Genomic DNA, 23,125 nt, shown 5'->3' on the forward strand with positions numbered 1-23,125 from the left:
TGCTTCTACAATAAATTGTAAAATTGCAGCTACAGAATGTATCAAATGAACACATTATGTGAATTACATACTACATTTGGTTAGGGAAAAAAATGGCAGTGTGGAAAGGAGCATTTGGAGGAGAAACCTCCAAAATACTAATCCAAAATCTCTCAAAATGGGCTGCTCGAGTGCCTTATAGTGGCTTGAGAGTGGCCCTCATTAAAAATGACAGCACAAGGAACTGGAGGCAATTTTTGTGACCTGGGTTGATGATTGGTTGGGAGCTAGGGAATACAGAGTAAGGATAAAGGAAATGTACTGTGATTGGCAGGACATGACAAGTGGTACTCCCTGGGGCCTGTACTAGGGCATCAGCTATATACCACATCTATCAATATCTTGAATGAAGGAAGAGTTTAATATCTAAATTTGCAGGTGACACCTGAGGCATGTTAAATTATGCAGATGGGAGCAGCAATTGGGAAAACTATGGCAGATGGAGTTTAATGTGAGGATGTGTGAGGTCATCTATTTTGGGTCAAAAAACAACAAACTGGACTTATTTTCTCAATGGTGAGACACTAGAAGATGACAGAGGACACAAATCATTAAAAGTCAGGTACAAAAAGTAATGAAAGAAGACTAATGAAATTTTTGACCTTTACCTCAAAGAGGTTAGACTTCAAAAAGTCTCGGCCAGGTGCTGCACCTCAGGAAAGATATATTGCCTTGGTGAAAGTACAGTGCAGATTCACCAGAATGATACCAGGGCTTAAAGAGTTAAAATATAAAGTCATTGGCAAATGTAACCCCACTATTTAAAAAAGGAGGCGGGGGGAGAAAACAGCGAATTACAGACCGGTTTAGCCTAACATAAGTAGTAGGGAAAATGCTACAGTCTATTATAAAGGATGTGATAACATTAGAAAATATCAACAGGAATAGACAAAGTCAACATGGATTTATGAAAGGGAAATCATGTTTGACAAACCTACTGGAGTTTTTCTGAGGGTGTAACTAGCAGAATAGATAAGAGAGTACCAGTGGATGTGATGTATTTGGATTTTCAGAAAGCTTTTGATAAAGTCCCACACAAGAGGTTAGTGTGTAAAACTGAAGCATATGAGATTGGGGATAACATATTGGCATGGATTGAGAATTGGTTAGCAGACAGGAAACAGAGAGTAGGAATAAACGGGTCCTTTTTGGAGTGGCAGGCAGTGACTAGTGGGGTACCGCAAGGATTAGTGCTTGGCCCCTAGCTATTCACAATATATATCAATGATTTGGGTGCGGGAACTGAATGTAACATTTCCAAGTTTGCTGATGACATGAAATGTGATGGGAATGTGAGCGATGAGGAGGGTGTTAAGAGGCTTCAAGGCCATTTAGACAAGTTGAGTGTGTGGGCAAATACATGACAGGTGCAGTATAACATGGATAAGTGTGAAGTTATCCGCTTTGGTAGGAAAAACAGAATGGCAGAGTATTATTTAAATGGTGTTAGATTGGGAAATTTTGATGTACAATGGGACCTGGGTGTCCTTGTCCACCAATCGCTGAAAGCAAGCATGCAGGTGCAGCAAGCAGTTAAGAAGGCAAACGATATTTTGGCCTTCATTGCAAGAGGACTTGAGTACAGGAGCAAGGATGTCTTACTGCAGCTGTACAGGGCCTTGGTGAGACCACACCTGGAGTACTGTGCGCAGTTTTGGTCTCCTTACCTAAGAAAGGAAATACTTGCCACTGATGGAGTGCAGCGAAGGTTCACCAGACTGATTCCTGGGAAGGCAGGATTATCATATGAGGAGAGATTGGGCCAACCACGCCTGTATTCACTGGAGTTTAGAAGAATGAGAGGAGATCTCATTGAAACATATAAAATTCTGGTGGAGAATGGACAGACTGGATGCAGGGGTGATGTTTCCACTGGCTGGGGGTGGGGGGGGGGGTTCTAGAACAAAGGGTCACAATCTCAGGATACAAGGTAGGCCGTTTAGGACTGAGACGAGGAGAAACTTCTTCACTCATAAGGTGGTGAACCTATGGAATTCTCTACCACAGAAGGCTGTGGAGGCCAAGTCGCTGAATATATTTAAGAAGGAAATAGATAGATTTCCAGACTCTAAAGGCGTCAAGGGGTATGGGAAGAGCGCAGGAGTGTGGCATTAAGATAGAGGATCAGCCATGATCATTTTATTTTCTATGTTTCCATGCTGCATAAATGGCTTGTGCTTCCTCAAGCTTAGAAGGCTGTGGGGTAAGCTAATCAAGGTCTTTAAAATAAAAGCTATAGTTTAGGTGAAGAGAAATTATTTCCTCTGGTGGGAGAATCCAGAACAAGGGGACATATTCTTAAAATTACAGTTAGGTCATTCAGGAGAAGCATGTTCTCTGCACCAAGGGTTGCGGAAATCTGGGGGAAGCCCCTCCCCCAAATAGTCATAAGCATTGGTCCAATTGAAATTTTTAAGACTGAAATAGAAGGACCTTTGTAAGATAAGGGTACCAATGGATATAGAACAATGGCAGGCAAATGCAGTTGAAGTAGAGATCAGCTGCGACCTAATCGAATGGTGGAACAGCCCTAATGGGTTGAATGGTCTATTCTCCTGTTGCTATATTCCTATGAATATCATTGATTTCACATCACTGGTCTCAATAGTGAGTAGTGGCTGGCTGTCCCGAGCATGGATACCATTAACCAATTGTGGCCTCAACTAACATTCCACTTATCCGTTTGATAACGGGGCTCACAATAACAGGAACTCCAATGATATTTTCTCCCCTTCTCCTGCCAGGGGTCCTGAGCCAATTGTAACACTTGACCGTCATCCTGCTTTGACCAGCTAACTTAGTAGAGATGAGGTAAGCTGTTCAAGTTTTGCTCTCTTGATTTAAAATCTCCTCTGAGCTCTTCGAGAAAATTCAGCTAAGTAGTCCTTGGGCGCCACTCGAGGACTTTTTATTCACAGGACAACTTAAGATCAATTGCACTTTACTGATGGAAGACATTATTGCATCAGAAAATCCTGAAAACAAATGACAAACACAGGGAGGAAGTTAATGGGCTGAATGACTGCAGTCTACTTAAAAGAAAAGCAGCAACTTGTTAGATGGCTTAAAATTAGGGTTAGGCTTAGGTTTTTATATCATTAAAGAATCTCCGCATTTTTTAAAAAGCAAGTTGCAGCTCTTTCAACTTATTACAGCTTCCTCTGTACTTGAAGTACCAGTCTCCCCTCTCCCCCTTTTTTTATAATGGTTCAAATGCTCCTCTATCTTTCAATTTAAGGGCCCTGAGCAAAGCAATATCTGTTTTCACCACAGCTGCTGACTGATCTGCTGTGTTTCAAGAATTTGCTGCTTTGCCTCTCAACCCAATTTTCAGCATTGCAGCTTTTTATTCCATGTCTTATATTCAATTCTGAAAATTGCTGTTTTAAGTCTTATTTCAGGACAATGTAATGATCAGTCTTTAAAATGTCAAGGTATTGACAACTTACCTATTTATATAGCACCTTTAAAATAGTAAAATGTCCCAAGGTGCTCCACAGGAGCATTACCAGGTGATCAAAGAGGTAGGTTTTAAGCAGAGTTTCAAAGGGAGAAGAGAGAGGTGGAGAGGTGAATAGGTTTGGGAGGGAATGCCAGAGGTTAAGGCTTAGAAGGTTGAGATACTGCATATAATTGAATGGTGAGACAAAGGAAGTGAGGGATGCACAAGAGGCCTGAGTTGCAGGAAAACAGAACTCTCAGGGGATGTAGGGCTTTGGGGTTGGTTACAGAAAAGGAAGATTTTGGAATCATTATGAGGTGGAAATTCAGTCCAACAATGGAATGCCCTCTCAGGAAAATTTACATATTTATTAAAGTTTTTCTGAGGATATAACTAGTTAGGTAGAGAAAGGGAACTAGTAGTAGTAGTATGCTTGGATTTTCAGAAGTCATTCAATAAGGTGACACACAAAAAGTTAATATGCAAGATAAGGTCTCATAGTGTTGGGAGTGATATATCAGCATGGCTAGAGGATTGGTTAACGGATAGAAAGCAAAGTGTAAGGATAAACAAGGCATTATCAATTTGGTAGGCTATAACTAGTGGAGTTCTGTAAGGATCAGTGCTTGGGCCTCAGCTACGTACAATCTATATTAATGACTTAGACAAAGAGACAGAGAGTAATGGATCTAAGTTTGCTGACAATACATAGCTAGGTGGGAATACAAGCTGTGAGGAGGGCACAAAGAGACTGGAAACATATATGCTGCCAGACCTGCTGAGTTTTTCCAGGTATTTCTGTTTCTGTCTTTGTTTTGGAAACATATAAAGACAGGTTAAGTGAGTGTGCAACAATGTAGCAGATTGAGTATATGGGGAAGTGTGAGGTTATTCACTTTGGTAGTAATAGAAAAACAGAATAACATTTACAAGTTTCACACATTTTAAAAACTGATGTTCAGAGGGACTTGAGTATACTCATACAAGGAACACAAAGTTAGTATACAGGTACAGCAAGCAATTTGGAATGCAAATGGCATGTCAGCCTCTGTTGCAAGAGGGTTGGAGTACAAGAATAAAGAAGTCTTGCTACAATTGCTCAGTGCTTTAGTCAGACCTCACCTAGAATATTGTGAGCAATTTTGGTCTCCATATTTAAGGAAGGATATACTTGCACTGGAGATAGTACAACGAAGGTTCATTAGATTGGTCCCTGGGATGAGAGGGTTGTCCTATGGTGAGAGGCTGAGTGAATTGGATTTATATTCTCTGGAGTTCAGAAGAATGAGAGGTGATCTCATTGAAACATACAAGATTCTGAAGAGGCTTGACAGGGAAGACACTGAGAGGCTGTTTCCCCTGGCTGGGGAATCTAGAATACAGGGGCACAGGCTCAGAACAAAGGGATGATCAATTAGGACTAAGATGAAGAGAAATTTCTTCATTCAAAGGGTTGTGAATCTTCGGAATTCTCTAACCCAGATGGTTGCGGATATTTCATAATTGAATATATTTATTGCTGAGATAGACAGATTTTTTGGTGTCTCAGGAAATCAAGGGATCTGGCTTCAACTCCACTTTCTAGCCCAAGATCAGCCATGATTGTACTGAATGATGGAACAGGTGCCACAGGCTATATGGTCTACTCCTGCTCCTATTTCTTGTGCTCTTATATCCTTAAAATCAATACTCAAAGGAGCTGCATTTCTTTTATATTTCTCAATACAAGGTGTCAAAAACGAAGTAATGAAATCATTACATTTTGGACTATTTTTGGCTGCTAAACTGAATTACAGTACAAGATCATTTCACATACAATTTATTTTAATTTAAATAAACATTTAGCAGATGAGATGAGATTTAAAATTGGATGAAATGAAATTATGCTGACCTGCAGTGCTCCTTTAAGTAAGTGACATAAAAATCATCACTGTAGAGGTGAGAGCTTTCCACATCAAACACAACCCCTTTGCATTATGTGAAGGATTACTTTAATATGTAGAAAAGACTTTACCTGGCTTCAGTTGGTGTCATATTTGAATCCAAATTGAGTGACTTATGATGCAGGCAGTAGGCAGCATCAAACTAGTGTCAAAGAGTCAAATTTGAATCCTCAATCTCTGTGCATTTTAACAGTTGCTCGATGTACTGTTCAAATTAAAATGGCCATGCAAGATTGAGGAAAAGCTAAAGAGAGAGAAGTGTCGAGAAAACAATGAACAATTGAGGATTCAAGATGGGAAAGGAGGAAAGAAGAATGGCCTGTAATTTATTTTTTTTTAAAAAAGGATAGGGCCACCCAGAAACAGACAACAGAGCATAAAATCCCATGCATATACAGTTCCAGAAAGAACTTGTAAAGAGAGAATACAGAATTTGTTTTTCACACCCTCAGGATATCCTAAAATGCTTCACAAGTGAATTATACCAGTTAAGGGAGGAATTTTGACCAAGACATCAGGGGAATTCCCCTGCATTTGAAACAGTGCTGTAGATCTTTTCCATTCTCCTATGGAGCCTTTGTTTGCTGTCTCTTCTGAAAGACAGCAATCCTGACAATGCAGCACACATTATGTATGGTGCACTGAAACCAGATGATATACTCAAGCTCTGGGGTCTCAAACCCAAAGTCTTCTGACCCCAATGCATGAATGCCAGCAACTAAGTCAAACCTACATGTAATAATTGTGTTTATGAATATCTATTCACTATAACTGTATTAACACATTTTTCTTTCAGCAGGAAGCTTTGCTTAGTCTCACTACCAATGTCTCAAAATTAAATGAAGATCTCTTTTTAAACTTATGTAGCTCTCCTGACACCTTAATGTATGCTTGCTCAGAGAAGTTTAACTATTATATTCAATGGTTTCTACACACTTGATTTTACCCTATTCTCAGCAGCACCAGGTTAGATGGAAATATTTAGAAATAGACAACTTTCTGGCATTGTTAATTATAATTTCTTGCTCTACAGGATTTTATGAATAGCACTAATGGGGATACTTCCTCTTTAAACATTATTTTAATCTCTATACATATGGACCTTGAAAAATGAACCACTGCTGTTGTGAATCCAACTGGCTCTCTGCTTTAGCTTGTCAAGATCGTTATATTCCAGAAAAATCTGTTGTTCTGCAAACTAGTCATAACAATTAATGTCAATTGCACAAGTAGAACATGTAAACCAAGGTTAATGCCAGTTAATGGTCATTAATCCAATTCAATTTTAAAAACATTTTTTGATATTTCCTCCTGCCTCGTATTAAATATTTGATCAGCTAGCTCACATTCAGTTTTTTTCCTCTTCCTCCACTCTTATACATGACAAACTGTGCATCTAAATTTAGCCAGAACCATAGCCTTTGTCTTGAATCGGTCATTGCTGATGAACGCTGGCTCAGATTATCAAGATGCAACTTAGTGCCTCGCTGTGCAATCACTTGTTGCCATGCGTCCGACCCAACATTTAGAAGAAATGTTGAACTAACATCAAGAATGATCATAGACTGAAGGCTTGTTTAGAGTCTGCAGTGTTCCTTTATAAGTAAATAAACAAGTTAGGCACAGTGTATACATACACTTCACTGCCGTACTGACAGAGCACTGCGTTGTTGAACATTTAGGTCTTTCAGATGAGATGATAATCTCTGTCTACCCTCCAAGGTTGATTTAAGACTGTAGAGTACCATCCCGGGTGTTCTCTCTGGTGTCCGGCAGAATATTTCTCCTTCAACCAACGTCATTCAAAACAGATTATCTGTTCATTTAACCCATGAAGTAACTACACTTCAAAAGTATTTCTTTGACTGTGAAGCACTTTGAGACATCCTGAGGATGTGAAACATGCTATATTAATTCTCTTTATAAATACATAGAATTTATATAATATCTAAGTTATATCAGAAACTAATTTTCGATTGTGTCCTCTACAGAATAAAATCAGATATCACAGTGGACATATTTCCACCTCCTGATGTCAGCCATTCCGGGAACATCAGTGGCGACCTTTTTCCATCAGATCATATGCATAGTGCTTGTACAGATCAAACAGACAAAATCCTGGGCTCTAGGAACCTTTATCCTTCAGCCAAAGTAGAGACTGGTAATTAACTCTGGAATTGTTAGAATTCACTATCCCTGTTCCTCTGATGTTTGTCACACTACCCTTGGGGGAAGTTTGAATGTGGCTGCACATTACAGTATTGAACCCTGATATTAGTGGGAAAACTGACCTCTGCCAGGCCACTATTGATGGAAATGTCCACAGTGGACTTTGTATTATGTTAGTATGGTTGCCTCTGACAAGCAGCAATGAGCCCCTCAGGGGTTTATGGGTAAACACACCATTCAGGGAGGATAGTGGAGGAAAACTCAGTGCAGATGTCTGCTCCTAGGATGCCTCGAAGTGTAGAGTAAGGTAAAACTTCCATCTATTTAAGGTCTTTCACAACCTCACGATGTTCCAAAAGCACTTTGGTGCTAAGGAAGTACTTTTCAAGTTTAGTCACTATTGAAATGTAGGAAACACAACAGCCATTTACACACACCATGGGCCCTCAAACAGGATTGGAATAAATGACCATTTGTTTTAGTGATGTTGGTTGAGGGATAAGTATTGGCAAGGACACCAGGGAAAACACCCCGATCATCTTCAAAAACCACCAATGGATTTTTTATATCCACCCAAGAGGGGAAAGATGGGACCTTACTGAGAAAAGCACCTCCAGCGGTGCAGCACTTTCTCAACAGTACATTTAAGCATCAGCCTAAAAGATTGTGTGCTCAAGTCCCGCAGCGGGTCTAATGATACAACTTGCTGACAAGGCGTGACTGCTACCACTGAGTCCAGGGCGTGCCGAGTTACTTCATTTCAGCTAAGGAATAATACTGATCTGTGCCCTGGACAAATGAAGGGGAAATCCAACAAAAATAAAACTCAGCTAGTATTTCTGCTCTTCTCCATCATTGACCTGTGTTGGAAAGTGCACCCATCTGGATAAATGGATGGGACAGGATTAGGTTTAGTACCACACCACCTCATGTGATGTACTATTCATGGTGAAAAGTCTACCAGCCTACCAACAATCAGTGGCCAGGTTCACTTGGACAAGACAACAGAGGGATCCTGGAGATTGTAACTGTAGGCTAGTATTAACCACCCTCTTCAGGACAAAACGAGGGCTGTGTGTATTGTTTACATGTATAATTGTTATTTTAGTAATAAAGTGAAAGAATAAATCTAGGGGCAGCTGCAATGATGGTAGGAATAGATGTAGGACTATCCAGGAAGGGACCATTAAAAAAGTTTCTTTTTTGAAAGCTGAAGTCCCTTCCAGTCTTTATTTGGTCCATTCGGCCTCCCCACGCTTTTTAAAAGTGACGTTTGGTCCTCCTCCCCACCCTTTCTTCAAGTATCTATTCAATTCCCTATCGGAAGTTTCTATTGCATTTACTTTGGCCGGCCCTTCTGCTGATGCATTCCAGATCATAACTTGGTGCGCAAAATATTTCTCATCTTCCTTCTGGTTCCTTTTGCCAATTATCTTAAGTGTGCATCCTCTCATTATCAACCCTTCTTCACTAGAGACAATTTTCCATTATTTACCCTATCAAAATCCTTCATAAATGTGAACGCCTCTATTAAAACTCCCCAATACCTTCTCTGCTCTAAGGAAAACAATCCTGTGCGCTCTAGTTCCTCCCCATAACAGAAGTACCTCATCCCTTGAAAATTTCTAGTAAACCTCATCTGCATCCTCTCCGAGGCTTTGTCATCCTTCCTAAAGTATGGTGACCAGAATTGAATATAATGCAAGTGATTTATAAACTTTTAGTATAACTTCCTTGCTTTTATACTCTACTAATAAAGCCAAGGATCCCATAGGCTCTTTTTTAAAAGACAGCTGTAACAACCTGTCCTGCCACCTTCAAAAATTTATGTGTACGAACTCCAAGTCTCTCTCTTTCTACACCTCATTTAAAACTGGACCATTTACTTCATGATGTCTCTCCTCATTCTTCCTTCCAAGTTGCATCATTTCACAGCATTAAATTGCATCCGCCATGTGTCAACCCATTTCACTAGTCTACATCATCCTGAAGCGTTCAGGGGTTCCCTGATGTTTAAAACTCTGTAACCTTGCCCAGCTGCGATTGAAATCGCTACCCTTAGTCATACCTTGGCATTTTGGATGCATCGCACAGCGTAGCTCAGATTTCTGAAGATATTGCATTCCAGTCTAGCTTGGCCTTGACTGCAGACAAATACACCGCCCTTTCCATCACGAAACAGGCACTTCCGGATTAAGCAGCCCTGAAGAGTGCTGGCAAGAATCTGAGCATCTTTATCCTTTTGCAGCTCCTTTTGGAGAGTTTTTAACTCCAAGTCCATTTGCAGAAGGTCAGTTCCCTTCTTCTGAGATCTAAATGGATTGGTCCTTGCCAACAAGCGACTCAGGCCATGAGACTGGTAAGACAGTTTATATACAGACTGCTCATCATCTTCATTCTCACTACATGTGCTCATTTCACTGTCACTGTAATCCGTCTCCAAGGTAATGACCTCCCCCTCACAAGGGTTCCGTTTCGTAACGAATCCTTCTCCGTTACACTGACCATCTCTCTCACAGGATATGTGGAAATTTTGTTTGGAGGCCGAAGCCTGGCGTGTATCAGTCACATTCTCGTTCAATTCACACGTTCTAAAGATGCTCGATGAATGCTGACAATAATTTTCAGAGCTACAAGCATTTGAAAGTGCTTGGCCTGGCACATTCAAAACAGAGTTGGATTTGGCAGCCACCGCTAGGTGTTTGCAGGCCCAGTTTCTGTCAGTCAGACCAGGGCCCTCCACAGTCACTGATGTACTCTCACTCCCAATAAACTCACAGTTTTCAATTATGCTGAGAGCTACATTATGGAAGTTGATGCTAGACTGGCTGAAAGTACAAAACTTCACTTGACAGGTTCCAGGTGCATGGATCTGCAGCTGCCCATTTTCTACATTGCAGTTATCAAACTGGACATGGCCGGACAACGTCTGTTGATTAAAAGTGACAAGGTCAACATGTATGCTCATCAATCTCTTTACATCTAGTTAAACTAAGAGTGTTCTTTTCAGTTTTTTTTTTGTTTGAGATGGGTGACACTGACAAGGCAGCACTTATTGCTCAACCCTGCTGTTCCGAGGGCATCGAGTTAACCACATAACATGGGACCAGAGCCATATATGGACCCTGATGGGTAGGGGTGGCAGCTTCCCCTTCCAGAAGGAAACCTTGTAGGGTTTTTTTTAAAACAAGCCAGTAGCTTTCACTTTCTGGCTACTGCCCACAAATTATCAGGTTTATTGGTGGCATTTTAACTTGCAACCTCTGGATTACTTATCTAGTACCACAGGCACTAAGATAACATATCCTATATATACACAAACAATTCCTAAATTGTCAAGGGTTGACTTTTATGATTCCCTCACTTGCAGCATTGGGTATTTTTTTGCGACAGAAACAGACATCAGGAATTCAAGTGCAGAATTCAGTATGATTTATGGCAGTCATGATTTTTCAGTGATTAATTTCAGTGGTTGAACAGTTGTGTGGCCCAAAATCATCTTACTAACCTTCGTGCCCTGATTAGTTTTATGGTCTGCGCCAGAGCACTAACTAAACTGTTATATTTAGTTACTAATAGAAAGAAGTTAAAGATTTGGGATTTTTCTAACACAAAAAAAACGGCATTTATTCTGCAGTTTTCTTTGTATTTTGTCTAACTATGGTCTTCTCAGAAACAAGCACTAATCCATGGACACATTCACCAACATTACTTCATGTTGCGATTCAGAGGTGTGCAAAAGCTACCCCAATGCAAGTCACTGCCTGATTTGCCCTCCATAATGGGAAGGCCGATTGGATCATCTCCTCAATGCTGAATCAGTCTGATCATGCACCGAGCAGAACTGGGGAAAATTAAGCATGCACTATTCAGCATGTGGCACTGTGCAATGAACCAAAAATTGAACTGTACTACATCAGTCTGTGGCACTGTGCAATGATAAACATTGAACTGCTCTCATAAACCTCTGTGCCATGATATTCAGCATTAAATTTTGTCCTAAAAATCTGTGACATTATACAATGATATTCAATATTGAATGTGACCCAGTCTGTGGCATCATGTTTTGTGTGTATTGATGTTCTGCTGCACCTGGTAGCAGTAGTGTTTTCTCAGCGGTGAAATCATGGTGATCCAATGGTAGTTTCATCACACATGTTACAGATACAACACAGCATTGTGACCAATGGAAGATACCACTGTTGCTGTTTACCCAGCTTCAACAGCTGTGGCAGATAGGACTCCCGAGCGAGAAATGGATATTCCTCACTGGCAGTATATGCACTGACAAGTCTAACCTGATGTTGCTGCCAACTGCTGGAGGCAATGTCAGCTGAGGATTGGTATAAAAACACATTGTAAATACTTATCCTGAAGGAAGTGCCAGTGAATTCAGCTATGACTCGATTGTGTGAATAACTCTAATTACAAACTCCAAGCTGCCATGGGTTTATCTGTGACTCAGCGGAGAATGAAACACAAAGCTAAAACAAATAGACTGATAGACACCACAGACACCTGAGTTAACTGGTAGAGATGCAGGGCAAGGATATTTCCCTTACAGCATCAATCTTGCCTGCTCCTTTGACGAAGATGAACAAAAGGCTACATGAAGCAGCCGAGCACTTTCTTATGGCAAGAAGGAAAATAAATAGAATTGCCAGCCTTTACAATTGTTAGTAGCTGCAGTGGAACAAGAATGCAGTTCCACAGTTGCTCATCCCCCATTGCATTATGCAAATCAGACAGTTTCCCCTCCACATTGGGACAAAAGGCCATTCATTTCAAACAAGGGTGTAGGAAGCTAATGAGCTCCGACTGTTTAATCCAGCAACTGAGAAACAAACATTTTGAAGGGATCTTGTATTCAAAATGAGCACAAAACCAGTTGTTACAGTTTTGAGTGTTGGATCATTAACTCAGCATTTAGAACTGCGGGTCCAATTCTGCTACTCAGCTCACTTCTTGCTGCAAGCCATCCTGAGCAGGCCAATGCTGAGGCGAGGCTGGTGAAGGGAAGATCAGATGGGAAAATCGAGCCAAGATGGTACCTTGCACCTCTTATCTAACTGGAGGAGCACTGGGAGAGGTGTGGGAGCTGGTCATCTACCTGACTCTTTAAAAAGTTGAGAGTGAAGACTGAGTCAGAACAAAAACACAGCAGTGATGAGAAATTGTCATAAATTCACACAAAGGAATTATTGTGACTCATCACATAGCAATGCAGTTTAATTCTATAACTTCAGGAGCTAGCGGGACACCTGATAATTATAGCTCTCTATCTCTGTACCATTTAGCAGTGTTCCTTGTAGAACTAGGCATTTATGATTGCTTCAATTGTGGCTTCAAGTTCAAAAATCTATTTTTTCAATAGTTATTATAAGTACCTGTAATTACAGTTTTGCAATAGAATTCATCTTACTCAAAAGGTCCATATTGAAAAATCCAATACAATCTTCCAGTAAATTACGTTCAATTAGAGTGACCAAGTTGTCCATTGTACATTAGTCAAGCTCTAAGGATCATAATTTTCTCATGTAGTGTGTTACTTTCCACGGTATTATAGGAATTTACAGCACAGCAGGCAGCCATTCAGATGATGTTGTGTGTGATATTTCTTTGCTAGAGTAATCAAAAATCTAGTCCCACAGCTCTGCTCTCCCCATAATCCAGTGTGTTCCCTTCTTCAACTATTTATATTCTCTTAAAGATTCAATGGTCTCTGCCTCAACCTTTCTTTGTGATAAGTATTGCATGCTCCAACAACACTCCATGTAAAGAATGTTTCCAAACTTCTTCTTAACACTTAGTGATGACATTAAATTGGGCTCTTCTTCGTCGACTCGCTCATCTAGTGGACAGTCTTCCCCTACTCAACCCATCAAATCCTTTCAGAATGTCTGCCCCGACTCCGATCTTCACTAGCAGCTGCTCTTTTCAGACTGACTACTCTCCTACCCAAATCCCTCACGACTCCAACACAGATTAATCAATCTCAGTATCTTAAATCTCTTCCCATAATCTTCAATTCTTAATGGTTGTAAAGGGTGAAGGCGTTTGCACTGTCTCCAGCTCTGACATATTTCACGTGGATTCCATCTGAAATTCCACCCCTCAGGTTTCACTTCCACTCACAATTACAGATATCTGCTAGCCATTCAGTGTTCCTCGAACTACTGTTCTCTTCGCTTCCTGATATCCACACTCAATGCCATACACCGCCACACGCATGCTCTCAACCTCTCTTTCTCAAAGCAGTCCTGGTCCACAGTTTCATTTCATCCTATGTCTCATCAAAATGTTTAAAAAAATAACTTTTTATTTCCTTTCAGGTGTGAAGGATTACAAGCTTCAGCAACTCATGGATAACAATGGACCTCCAGATCTCTCTTCCCCTATCCCTTTTTCTAATCTTACCCCTTGCCATGTATTAACAATACCCTCTAACCTTCCCCTCTCTGACTCAAAACAATCTGTCCTGAGGCAAGGCCTCAATTTCATCCCCTTACGCCCCAATCTCAATGACTTTTGAACATGGCACAATGTGGAGCTCTTCTTCCACCGCCTTCCAACTCCCCACCCACTTCTTTGGCCAGGAAGACCCCACACAACATCTTCAGAATTCGCCCTCCACCTGGACTCCTCCTTCTAGCCTCTTACCTTTGCCAGATAGTTTCATTAAGAAATGCCGATGTGGCATTGGCCACCTCAATTTCTCTGCTCCCCTCATTCACTTTAATCGCTCCCCTCTGAACTTTCTGCACTCCATTCTCTTAGGCCAAAAGACAACTCTCTGACACCTTCTCCTACCTCCACCAGATCATGACCCCACCAAAGATCAAGCCATCGTCTTCAGATCTGTCACTGACCTCATCCCCTCTGGAGCTCTTCTCTCCATGGTCTCCAACTTCATAGTCCCCCAACTCAGAATAGCCTGTTTCTACCTTCTTCCCAAGATCAACAAACTGCCCTGGTAGACCTATCATTTAGCATCTATCAAATCTCCTCACAACCTTTGCTTCTCTAAGGAAAACAATGCCAGCTGCTCCAATCTATCCAGAAACCAAAATAACCAAATTTACTGAATGACCTTCAAATGGAGAAATTATCAACAAGCTTTTTGTTGCTTTTACTTTAACTGGCAAAATTGAAGTCAATGGGAATCAGGGGGAAAACTCTCCACCGGATGGAATCATACCTAGCACAAAGAAAGATGTTTATAGATGTTGGAGGCCAATCATCTCAGTTCCAGGCAATCACTGCAGGTGCCCCTCAGGATAGTTTCCTAGGCCCAACCATCTTCAACTGCTTCATCAATGATCTTCCCTCCATCATAAGGTTGGAAATGGGAATGTTTGCCATTGATTGCACAACATTCAGTACCATTTGCAACTCCTCAGTTTGCAACTGAAGCAGTCTTTGTCCATATTCAGCAAGACCTGGACAACACTCAGGCTTTGGCTGTTAGGTAGCAAAACGGCATTCTACAAGTGCCAGGAAATGATCATCTCCAATGAGAGAGAATCTAATCATCTCCTATTGACATTCAATGGGATTACCATCACAGAATTTCCCACTATAAACATGCTGGGCTTACCATTGGCCAGAAACTGAACTGGACTAGCCAGATAAATACTGTGGCTACAAGAGCAGGTCAGAGGCTGGGATTTCTGCAGTGAGTAACTTACTTCTTGACTCCCCAAAGCCTATCCACCATCTATAAGGCACAAGTCAAGAGTGTGATGGAATAGTGTCCACTTGTCTGAATGAATGTGTCTCCAACAACACTCAAGAAGCCCAATATTACCAAGGACAAAGCACCCCACTTAATTGGCACCTCATCCACCAACTTAAATATTCATTCCCTCCATGGCTGATGCACAGTGGCAGCTCTGTGTACCATATACAAGATGCACTACAGCAACTCACCAAGGCTCCTTTGAGGGCACTTTCCAAATCCGCAACCTCTTCCACCAAGAAGGAAATGAGCAGCAGATGCATGGGAACACCACCACCTGCACTTCTTCACACTTCTCCAGGCCATCTCCCTCATCTATATCTCCTTTTCAGTTTACCAATCACCTACTTTTTGCTCTAACACAAAAAGGTTGTGTCACAATTTTAAAGCAGTCATTAACCTTTTATCTTCCATTTTGTCAAGCACTTTAAAAAAAAATCTCCCTGTAGGTAATTCTTGCATCTTAATTTGTGCATGATATGGAATTTAAAAATGCATAAATCAGTGAGCTACCGGACAAAACGTGCCCTTAATCAAAACTCTCAGTTAACAAAGCAACTTTCAAGGAAGTGGCAAAAAATGCTCTCACTCTTTCCACATCCACTTTGTTTTCCCACACCTACACTATTACCAACACTACTTTCTTCCATATTTACTCTAATTTGCCTTCCACAAAGCGCGAACCACAGCATTATCATCTATGCATTCAATTTCTCTCATACTGCTCTTGCAAACCTCACCTCACTTGCATGCTCCAGAGGTTACAATTCCTACAGAATACTATGACTTGTATGCTCGCCCATGCAAAGTTCCATACTCCTATCAAGCTCCACTGCATCCTCAATGAATTGGTTTTAATCCTTGTTTATTTCGTGGCATTGCTGCACCCAATTTCAGCAGCTCCTTACACTGATAAAGCTGCACATAGCCCTCTGTTTGTCTAGCACTGGCCTACTTCTCGTTCCCCTATGCAAGCTTAGTAATTTATGCTGCTTCCTAAATGCCTCCACCTCCCACCATTCTCTCAGATGGATCATGGCCATAGGCCAACAATCAGTGGCATGCAATTGGCCATAATTAGGTAATGTGATGAACTTCTGACAGATTGGCTTTTAGGATCAGGGAAAAATTTCAGAATTATTCTTTTAGACATCTTACATGTGATTATTCGGGAGATTAAACAAGTTTGAGAGTTTATAATAGTGTCAGTTGGACATTGTCTGTTTTAGATAGTTGTGTAGATAAGCCAAATGTTTTGTTTAATTCCAATCATTAAATTCCTAATTTGCATTTCAAGCTGCTCACAAGAAAGCAAAGTTTAAATCATTTGCATGTGCACTCCTTTCTCCATGCTCAAAAATGTAACAAAATAAGATTTTCCTCAAGTTATTGTTCATGCTAAACTTCTCTACAGTGACCAAGTTCCAGTGAGACCGCATCTTCACCTTTAATGTTTAACTATTTATTGACAGTATATTGATATGAATTACCGGAATAAAATTTGACAAGCTACTGAATTAGCTTAACTACAAGCAAATTGAATATTGACACTTAGAGAGGTTTATAATCAATAATCAAGTAAACTGATTTGAATTATTAATCTAAATTAGGTGATTAATTCATGATATATTCAACATGATTATATGCTGCATATCAGTAACAAAACATTGTCAACGAAATAGGAAATGGTCAGCTGCAGCAAATTAGTAATAATGCCCAGGACTATTTTTGTACAGTGCACCAGGTTATCTGTATAGGTCACAGGACTGAAGGACAAGATTGGGCCATCTTAAATGTTGTACGCTAGAGAATTGAGGAATAGGAGTAGGCCTTTTAGGCCCTTGAGCTCGTTCTAACATTTGATTAGATCATGGCTGATCTGTAGCTCAACTCCATTTATCTCTTTTTGATCCATAACCCTTGATACCCATACACAATATAAATCTATCAATCTCAGTCTTGAATATTACACAGTTTTGAACAGTGCAAAAAAATGCAAACTCCACCCTCAAAGCATATGAATAACCGTAGGGTAAATCAGTTTGCATCACTGGTATGTAGGGTGATTTTACATTTTAAAAATTGCAAAAACAAAATATTAACCAAATGCTGAAATTTGGCAAAATGTTAGCCTTCCTCCCACCTAGAACAGTATTAGACTTACAGCTTAAGTTAAATTGATACCTGATCGAATTAGTGAGTCTGATGCATCAAGGCAGGTTGGCAACTTGTATCCAACATATACGGTTTAAAAGATCTTGTGGCTTTCCAATATTATTGATTTTCAGAAGGCACCTCCCGCCCTGTACCAAAAACACTGCATGGACCATTAAATTTTCAGCTCACTTCTTTAATTGTTGCCAAGAGGTTCAGCACAAAGTGGCAGATGGAGACATCCCCACACCCCCACTCTTCCTCCCCACACCCCACTCCTCCCCCCCACACCCCCACTCCTCCCCCCCACACCCCCACTCCTCCCCCCCACACCCCCACTCCTCCCCCCCACACCCCCTCCCCACCCCCCCACTCCTCCTCCCCACACCCCCCCCACTCCTCCTCCCCACACCCCCCCCACTCCTCCTCCCCACACCCCTCCCACTCCTCCTCCCCACACCCCTCCCACTCCTCCTCCCCACAGCCCCCCCACTCCTCCTCCCCACAGCCCCCCCACTCCTCCTCCCCACAGCCCCCCCACTCCTCCTCCCCACAGCCCCCCCACTCCTCCTCCCCACAGCCCCCCCACTCCTCCTCCCCACAGCCCCCCCACTCCTCCTCCCCACAGCCCCCCCACTCCTCCTCCCCACAGCCCCCCCACTCCTCCTCCCCACAGCCCCCCCACTCCTCCTCCCCACAGCCCCCCCACTCCTCCTCCCCACAGCCCCCCCACTCCTCCTCCCCACAGCCCCCCCACTCCTCCTCCCCACAGCCCCCCCACTCCTCCTCCCCACAGCCCCCCCACTCCTCCTCCCCACAGCCCCCCCACTCCTCCTCCCCACAGCCCCCCCACTCCTCCTCCCCACAGCCCCCCCACTCCTCCTCCCCACAGCCCCCCCACTCCTCCTCCCCACAGCCCCCCCACTCCTCCTCCCCACAGCCCCCCCACTCCTCCTCCCCACAGCCCCCCCACTCCTCCTCCCCACAGCCCCCCCACTCCTCCTCCCCACAGCCCCCCCACTCCTCCTCCCCACAGCCCCCCCACTCCTCCTCCCCACAGCCCCCCCACTCCTCCTCCCCACAGCCCCCCCACTCCTCCTCCCCACAGCCCCCCTACTCCTCCTCCCCACAGCCCCCCTACTCCTCCTCCCCACACCCCCCCCACTCCTCCTCCCCACACCCCCCACTCCTCCTCCAAATTTAAATGTACCATTACCTGGCAAGCAGGCAAGAGCTTCTAATATCTGGTGGGTTTATATCATTACAATAGCCTGAGCCACACAAAGCACTTAGCTGCACAACATTGGATGTGGTTCAGCAAAGAAAAGTACAAAGCAATGTGGATTGAGCTTGTAGTTATTAAATCCATAAACCAGCAGATTCCATAAAAGCCAGACAACCAGAGCCTTTATAGCATTTTCTCAACCTTACTTTTCAGTATGCACTCTTGTGTATAGCTGAAGGATGATCACTGGCCAGTAAAAGGCCCCTCATTTCAAGAGGGCTTCTTGCGACTGGGGTGTACATTAGATCAAACTCTAGTCTTCAGCCCCTCAAATATGGTTTCAAATCCATTCAGCCTACTAGGGCAATCATCTCCTCTATTGGTTGCAAGGCTCCTGCGTAAGACAATCAATCTAACTCCTACTATGAATCAGCCTGCAACACAGGATTGACATTAAACTGGCAATCTGACTCAGGGCACAGGGTAGCTGGTGCAAGAAATGGAGAGCAGCTGATGGTGCTAGTTAGTGATTGGCAGTGCCCACTCACATTGGGGTGAAATGTTAGTTGAATGACTCCTAAGTTCCGACTTGATATTCTACAATGGATGCTCACCTTGTACACAACAGGTGTGAACCATGCAGGCATGAGGACCAGATTGCATAGCCGTGCTGTTGGACAGTGTTGGTCAAAACTAATGAGGAGTGCCACATCCCCTAGTTTTCCATGTCCAATTATTTCCACTGGGACCTTTAACGTCACCTCATTCTGTTCTTCATATACTCCAGGGGAAATAATAATCTTATCATACACATTGGCAACTGCTAAGGCACTCCTGATGTTTACATGTTCACTTGTTGGGCCAACAAATATAGTTTTTCTATCCTTCTTCCGCCTAAATAAATACAAGCAGTTTGAGGATTCCAGATCCTGGGCATTTCTGGTCCAGATTTTTGAAGTTAAATGGTGCTGTTTAAAAGCCTCCCGCCAGGAATGGGGCTCAACATCAGGCTGATTAGGCCAATTTGGGTGTTTGCACTCATTACATCCAAGACACAGCTGTCTCCATTGGGTATTATCCAGGCTGATAATCAGTTCATACCAGGCTCTGCACACCACACAGCAGCGACCCAGGTCTGGGAGAGGTAAATAAGCCAGAATCAGGCGCCACAACTCTAGTGGGAGACCACTGATCTCCATTGTCACCTATGGATTAAAGAGAGAGCATTAGACAAACTTATAAATACGAAAAGAAAGAAGTTGCATTGGTATAATGGCACTGAGTCATCAGAATATTGCTATTGCCAATGAATTACTTTGAAGTGCAGTCACTATATTACTTAACCAATTTGGGCACAAAGAGCAATGAGATGACTAACTGAATTTTTTTTTACTGATGTTAGTTGAAGGATATATATTGTCCAGGGTACCCATGCTCTTTTCCAAGCAGCAGCAGCACAGAAACTTCTGCATCCATCTGAACAGGGAGGCAGAACCTCACCTCATCCAAAGTCAGCATTCTGTGACACTGCAGCGCTCCCTCAGCAATGCAGTGAATTGTCAGTCTGCATTATGTGCTTAAATCCTAGAATAAGAATTAAAACCCAACTTTCTATCTCAGAGGCAAGGCTGCTATCACAGGGCCACAGTCAACATAGTCAGTAAATCTTGGAACGGCAAATTTTGTCTGTTTTTATCCTCTATACTGTTTTTGGGATGTGTCTCTTACTGTGCATGGCCCTTTAAGATGTCAAATTTGAGTTTCATCTGAATTAGTTACCAGAATGGCAGAGGAATTACAGTACTTGATCAGAATCTTGTTTTTAACCACTCATTCACTGCAATTTGGCTATTGGATGAACAGCATCACAATTCAGAAACAGTGAATATTATCACAGTATATTTACAGTGCAATTCACATTTTCACTCAGAACCATTAATTTGGTCTCTGACAATTCACTTAGCATCACACTTCTGGGTATTGGCATGTTTAGCTCATAGGAAATCCCTGTGATCTACATGGATGTAGTCATTTAAGCGATGAGCCAATCCAACATGCGGTCAGAAAACCTCCTTTGATTGCTTGATCAGCAGCTACTGTGAAAAATAACTCATCTAATTCTGTCTGTTCAATTCCAACTCATTGATCAAAGCTGTGTCACAAACAATTAAATAGGGGGAATAACAAGCAGCTCAGGCTACAGAGCAACAGCAACTCTTTTCATATAAATGTTTTAGAGAGTGCACTTACATCATACAACTGTACCACTGAACCATTTTGCACCAAAAGAACATGCATTCATATTGTGCCGTTCACAACCCCAGATAAGCAGCCAGTTAATCTGGCACTATTAACTTTACACAATCACTGCTCGTTCTTCCCGGCCTGTCTGCAGCCTTTGAAACGGTTGACCCTGCCACCTTCCTCCAACATCTCTCCACCTTTGCCCAGCTGGGTGGGACTATCCTCATTTGGTTTCATTCTTATCTATCCAGTAGCATCCAGAGAATCTCTTGCAATGGCTTCACTTCCCATTTCTGCCCCATTTTATTTGTAACCTGCATGCTGCCCCTCAGCAATATCATCTGAAAACAAGTCAGATTCCACAGATATCCTGACAACACATAACTCTACCTCAGCACCACCTCTCTTGACCCCAACAATGCCTCTGGTTAATCAGGCTGGTTAGACATCCAGTATTGAATGAGCAGAGATTTCCCCCCAGTTAGATAATTTTGGAAGTTCAAAGCCACTGTCTTCAGTCCCTCCATTCCTAGCCATCAATTCCATTCCCCTCTCTGGCCACCATCTGAAGCTGAACCTTGGTGTCCTATTTGATCCTGAGCTGAGCTTCTGTTCCATATCCTTTATCTCTAAGACTGCCTACTGTAACCTCCTTAATATTACCCAACTCTGCTCCTGCCTCAGCCCATCTGGAGCTTAAACCCTCATCAATACTTGGTTACCTCTAGACTCAACTATTCCAAAGCTCTCCTAACAAGCCTCCCATCTTCCACCCTCAGTAAACTTATACTCATCCAAAACTCTGCTGTCTGAATCCTAACTCACATCCAAATACTATTCAGCATCACCTGTGCTGGTTGACACACACTGGCTTCCAGTCCAGCAACACCTCACATTTAAAATCATCATCTCTATTCTCAAATCTGTCATGGTCTCCCACCTCCGCATTTCCGTAACTTCCTCCAGCCCTACAAAACTCCCAAGAAATCAGTGTTCCTCCAAGTCTGGCCCCTTATGCATTGCCAGCTTCTTTCACCCGACTGCCTTCAGCTGTCTGGACTCCAAGCTCTGGAATTCATCCCTAAACCTCTCTAGCTTTCTCTTCTCCTTTAAAGATGCTCCTTAAAGCCTACCTTTTTGATCAAGCAATTGGTCATTTGTCTTACTATGTCATGATGTGGTGCAGTGTCAAATTTCTGAAAAGTATTTCTAATATTTCTGAAAAGTACCTGGGATCTCGAACCACATTAAAGGCACTACATTTATGTAAGCTGTTGTTGTTACGTTGGTTGATGAAGCACATGAAAATGCAAAAACAACCTATTAGGTTTACAGCATTGATAATCTTAGTTAGTAGCCGAGCAAGATCCTTCACAGGGCAACAATACTCTTTAAGATGGCACAAAGTACATTTATATAAAAGGCCAAACTATTCAGCCGTAACTGAATCAAACTGTTTAAAGTTAGCTTGAATTGTTCATCTGGAATTGCACTCATTCCCATCAGAATTTCTGATAAAACCATCAGAATATATACCCTAAACAAGGGCTTGAATGTGCAGGGATACTACAGAAACCTAAAAGCTGCGAAGAAGCTGACTTTACCAATTCATCTGATTGTAATTGGTACATTAGTTGCCTTCATTTAGTTCCTTACGTATCAAAAGATTTTAAAGGGCTTCAGACACAATTACTAGCAGCTGTTATGTAGTCAAACATGACAGCCATTCTGCACCAGCAACATCAGACATATTTCTCTGGTGTTAATGATTGAGGGAGGAATATAGTCAAAACACCAGGAACACTGTCTACTCTTCTTCAAATGCTTGAGTTTTTATCCCAGCATTTTCTGTTTTTATTCCAGGCCTTTAATGCCACCTCTACCAGACAGACAGAAACCAAGACTTTGGTTTAGCATTGCAAATATTAAAAGGTATAGGAACTCATCCCTTACAGACAGGAGAGAGTTTAAATTAGTAAAGGCACTCAATTTATTCCTTAATGAAGAATAATTAACTTGAATTTATGCCACACCAAATCACTTCTCACAGACCATCCCAAAACAGTTGACCTACAATCAATTACTCTGAAGTGCTGTCCTACTAATGTTGATTTTCTTAAAGCATGTTTTGACGACATTATTGAGGTGACTAGCGTAAAAGAGTGAGAACC

The 23,125-nt window shown here is 42.1% G+C and overlaps 1 protein-coding gene across 2 annotated transcripts in view; it reads right to left on the reverse strand.

Annotated features, from left to right (window-relative positions):
* Positions 1-23,125, reverse strand: part of fbxo10 (F-box protein 10) — a 51,412-nt gene that overhangs the window by 25,563 nt on the left and 2,724 nt on the right. For both annotated transcript variants that reach the window (XR_013580431.1, XM_078569847.1), the window contains exons 2-3: positions 19,325-19,915; positions 9,662-10,522 (exon numbers count right to left, since the gene is read on the reverse strand). Coding sequence is in view for 1 of the 2 variants with exons in the window: in XM_078569847.1 (XP_078425973.1) it covers positions 9,662-10,522; positions 19,325-19,909 (1,446 nt within the window). In the remaining variant the exon portion in view is untranslated. The remainder of the gene's footprint in view (positions 1-9,661; positions 10,523-19,324; positions 19,916-23,125) is intronic.

Source organism: Cetorhinus maximus, chromosome 2, assembly GCF_964194155.1.
Source record: "Cetorhinus maximus chromosome 2, sCetMax3.hap1.1, whole genome shotgun sequence".
Taxonomy (NCBI): domain Eukaryota; kingdom Metazoa; phylum Chordata; class Chondrichthyes; order Lamniformes; family Cetorhinidae; genus Cetorhinus; species Cetorhinus maximus.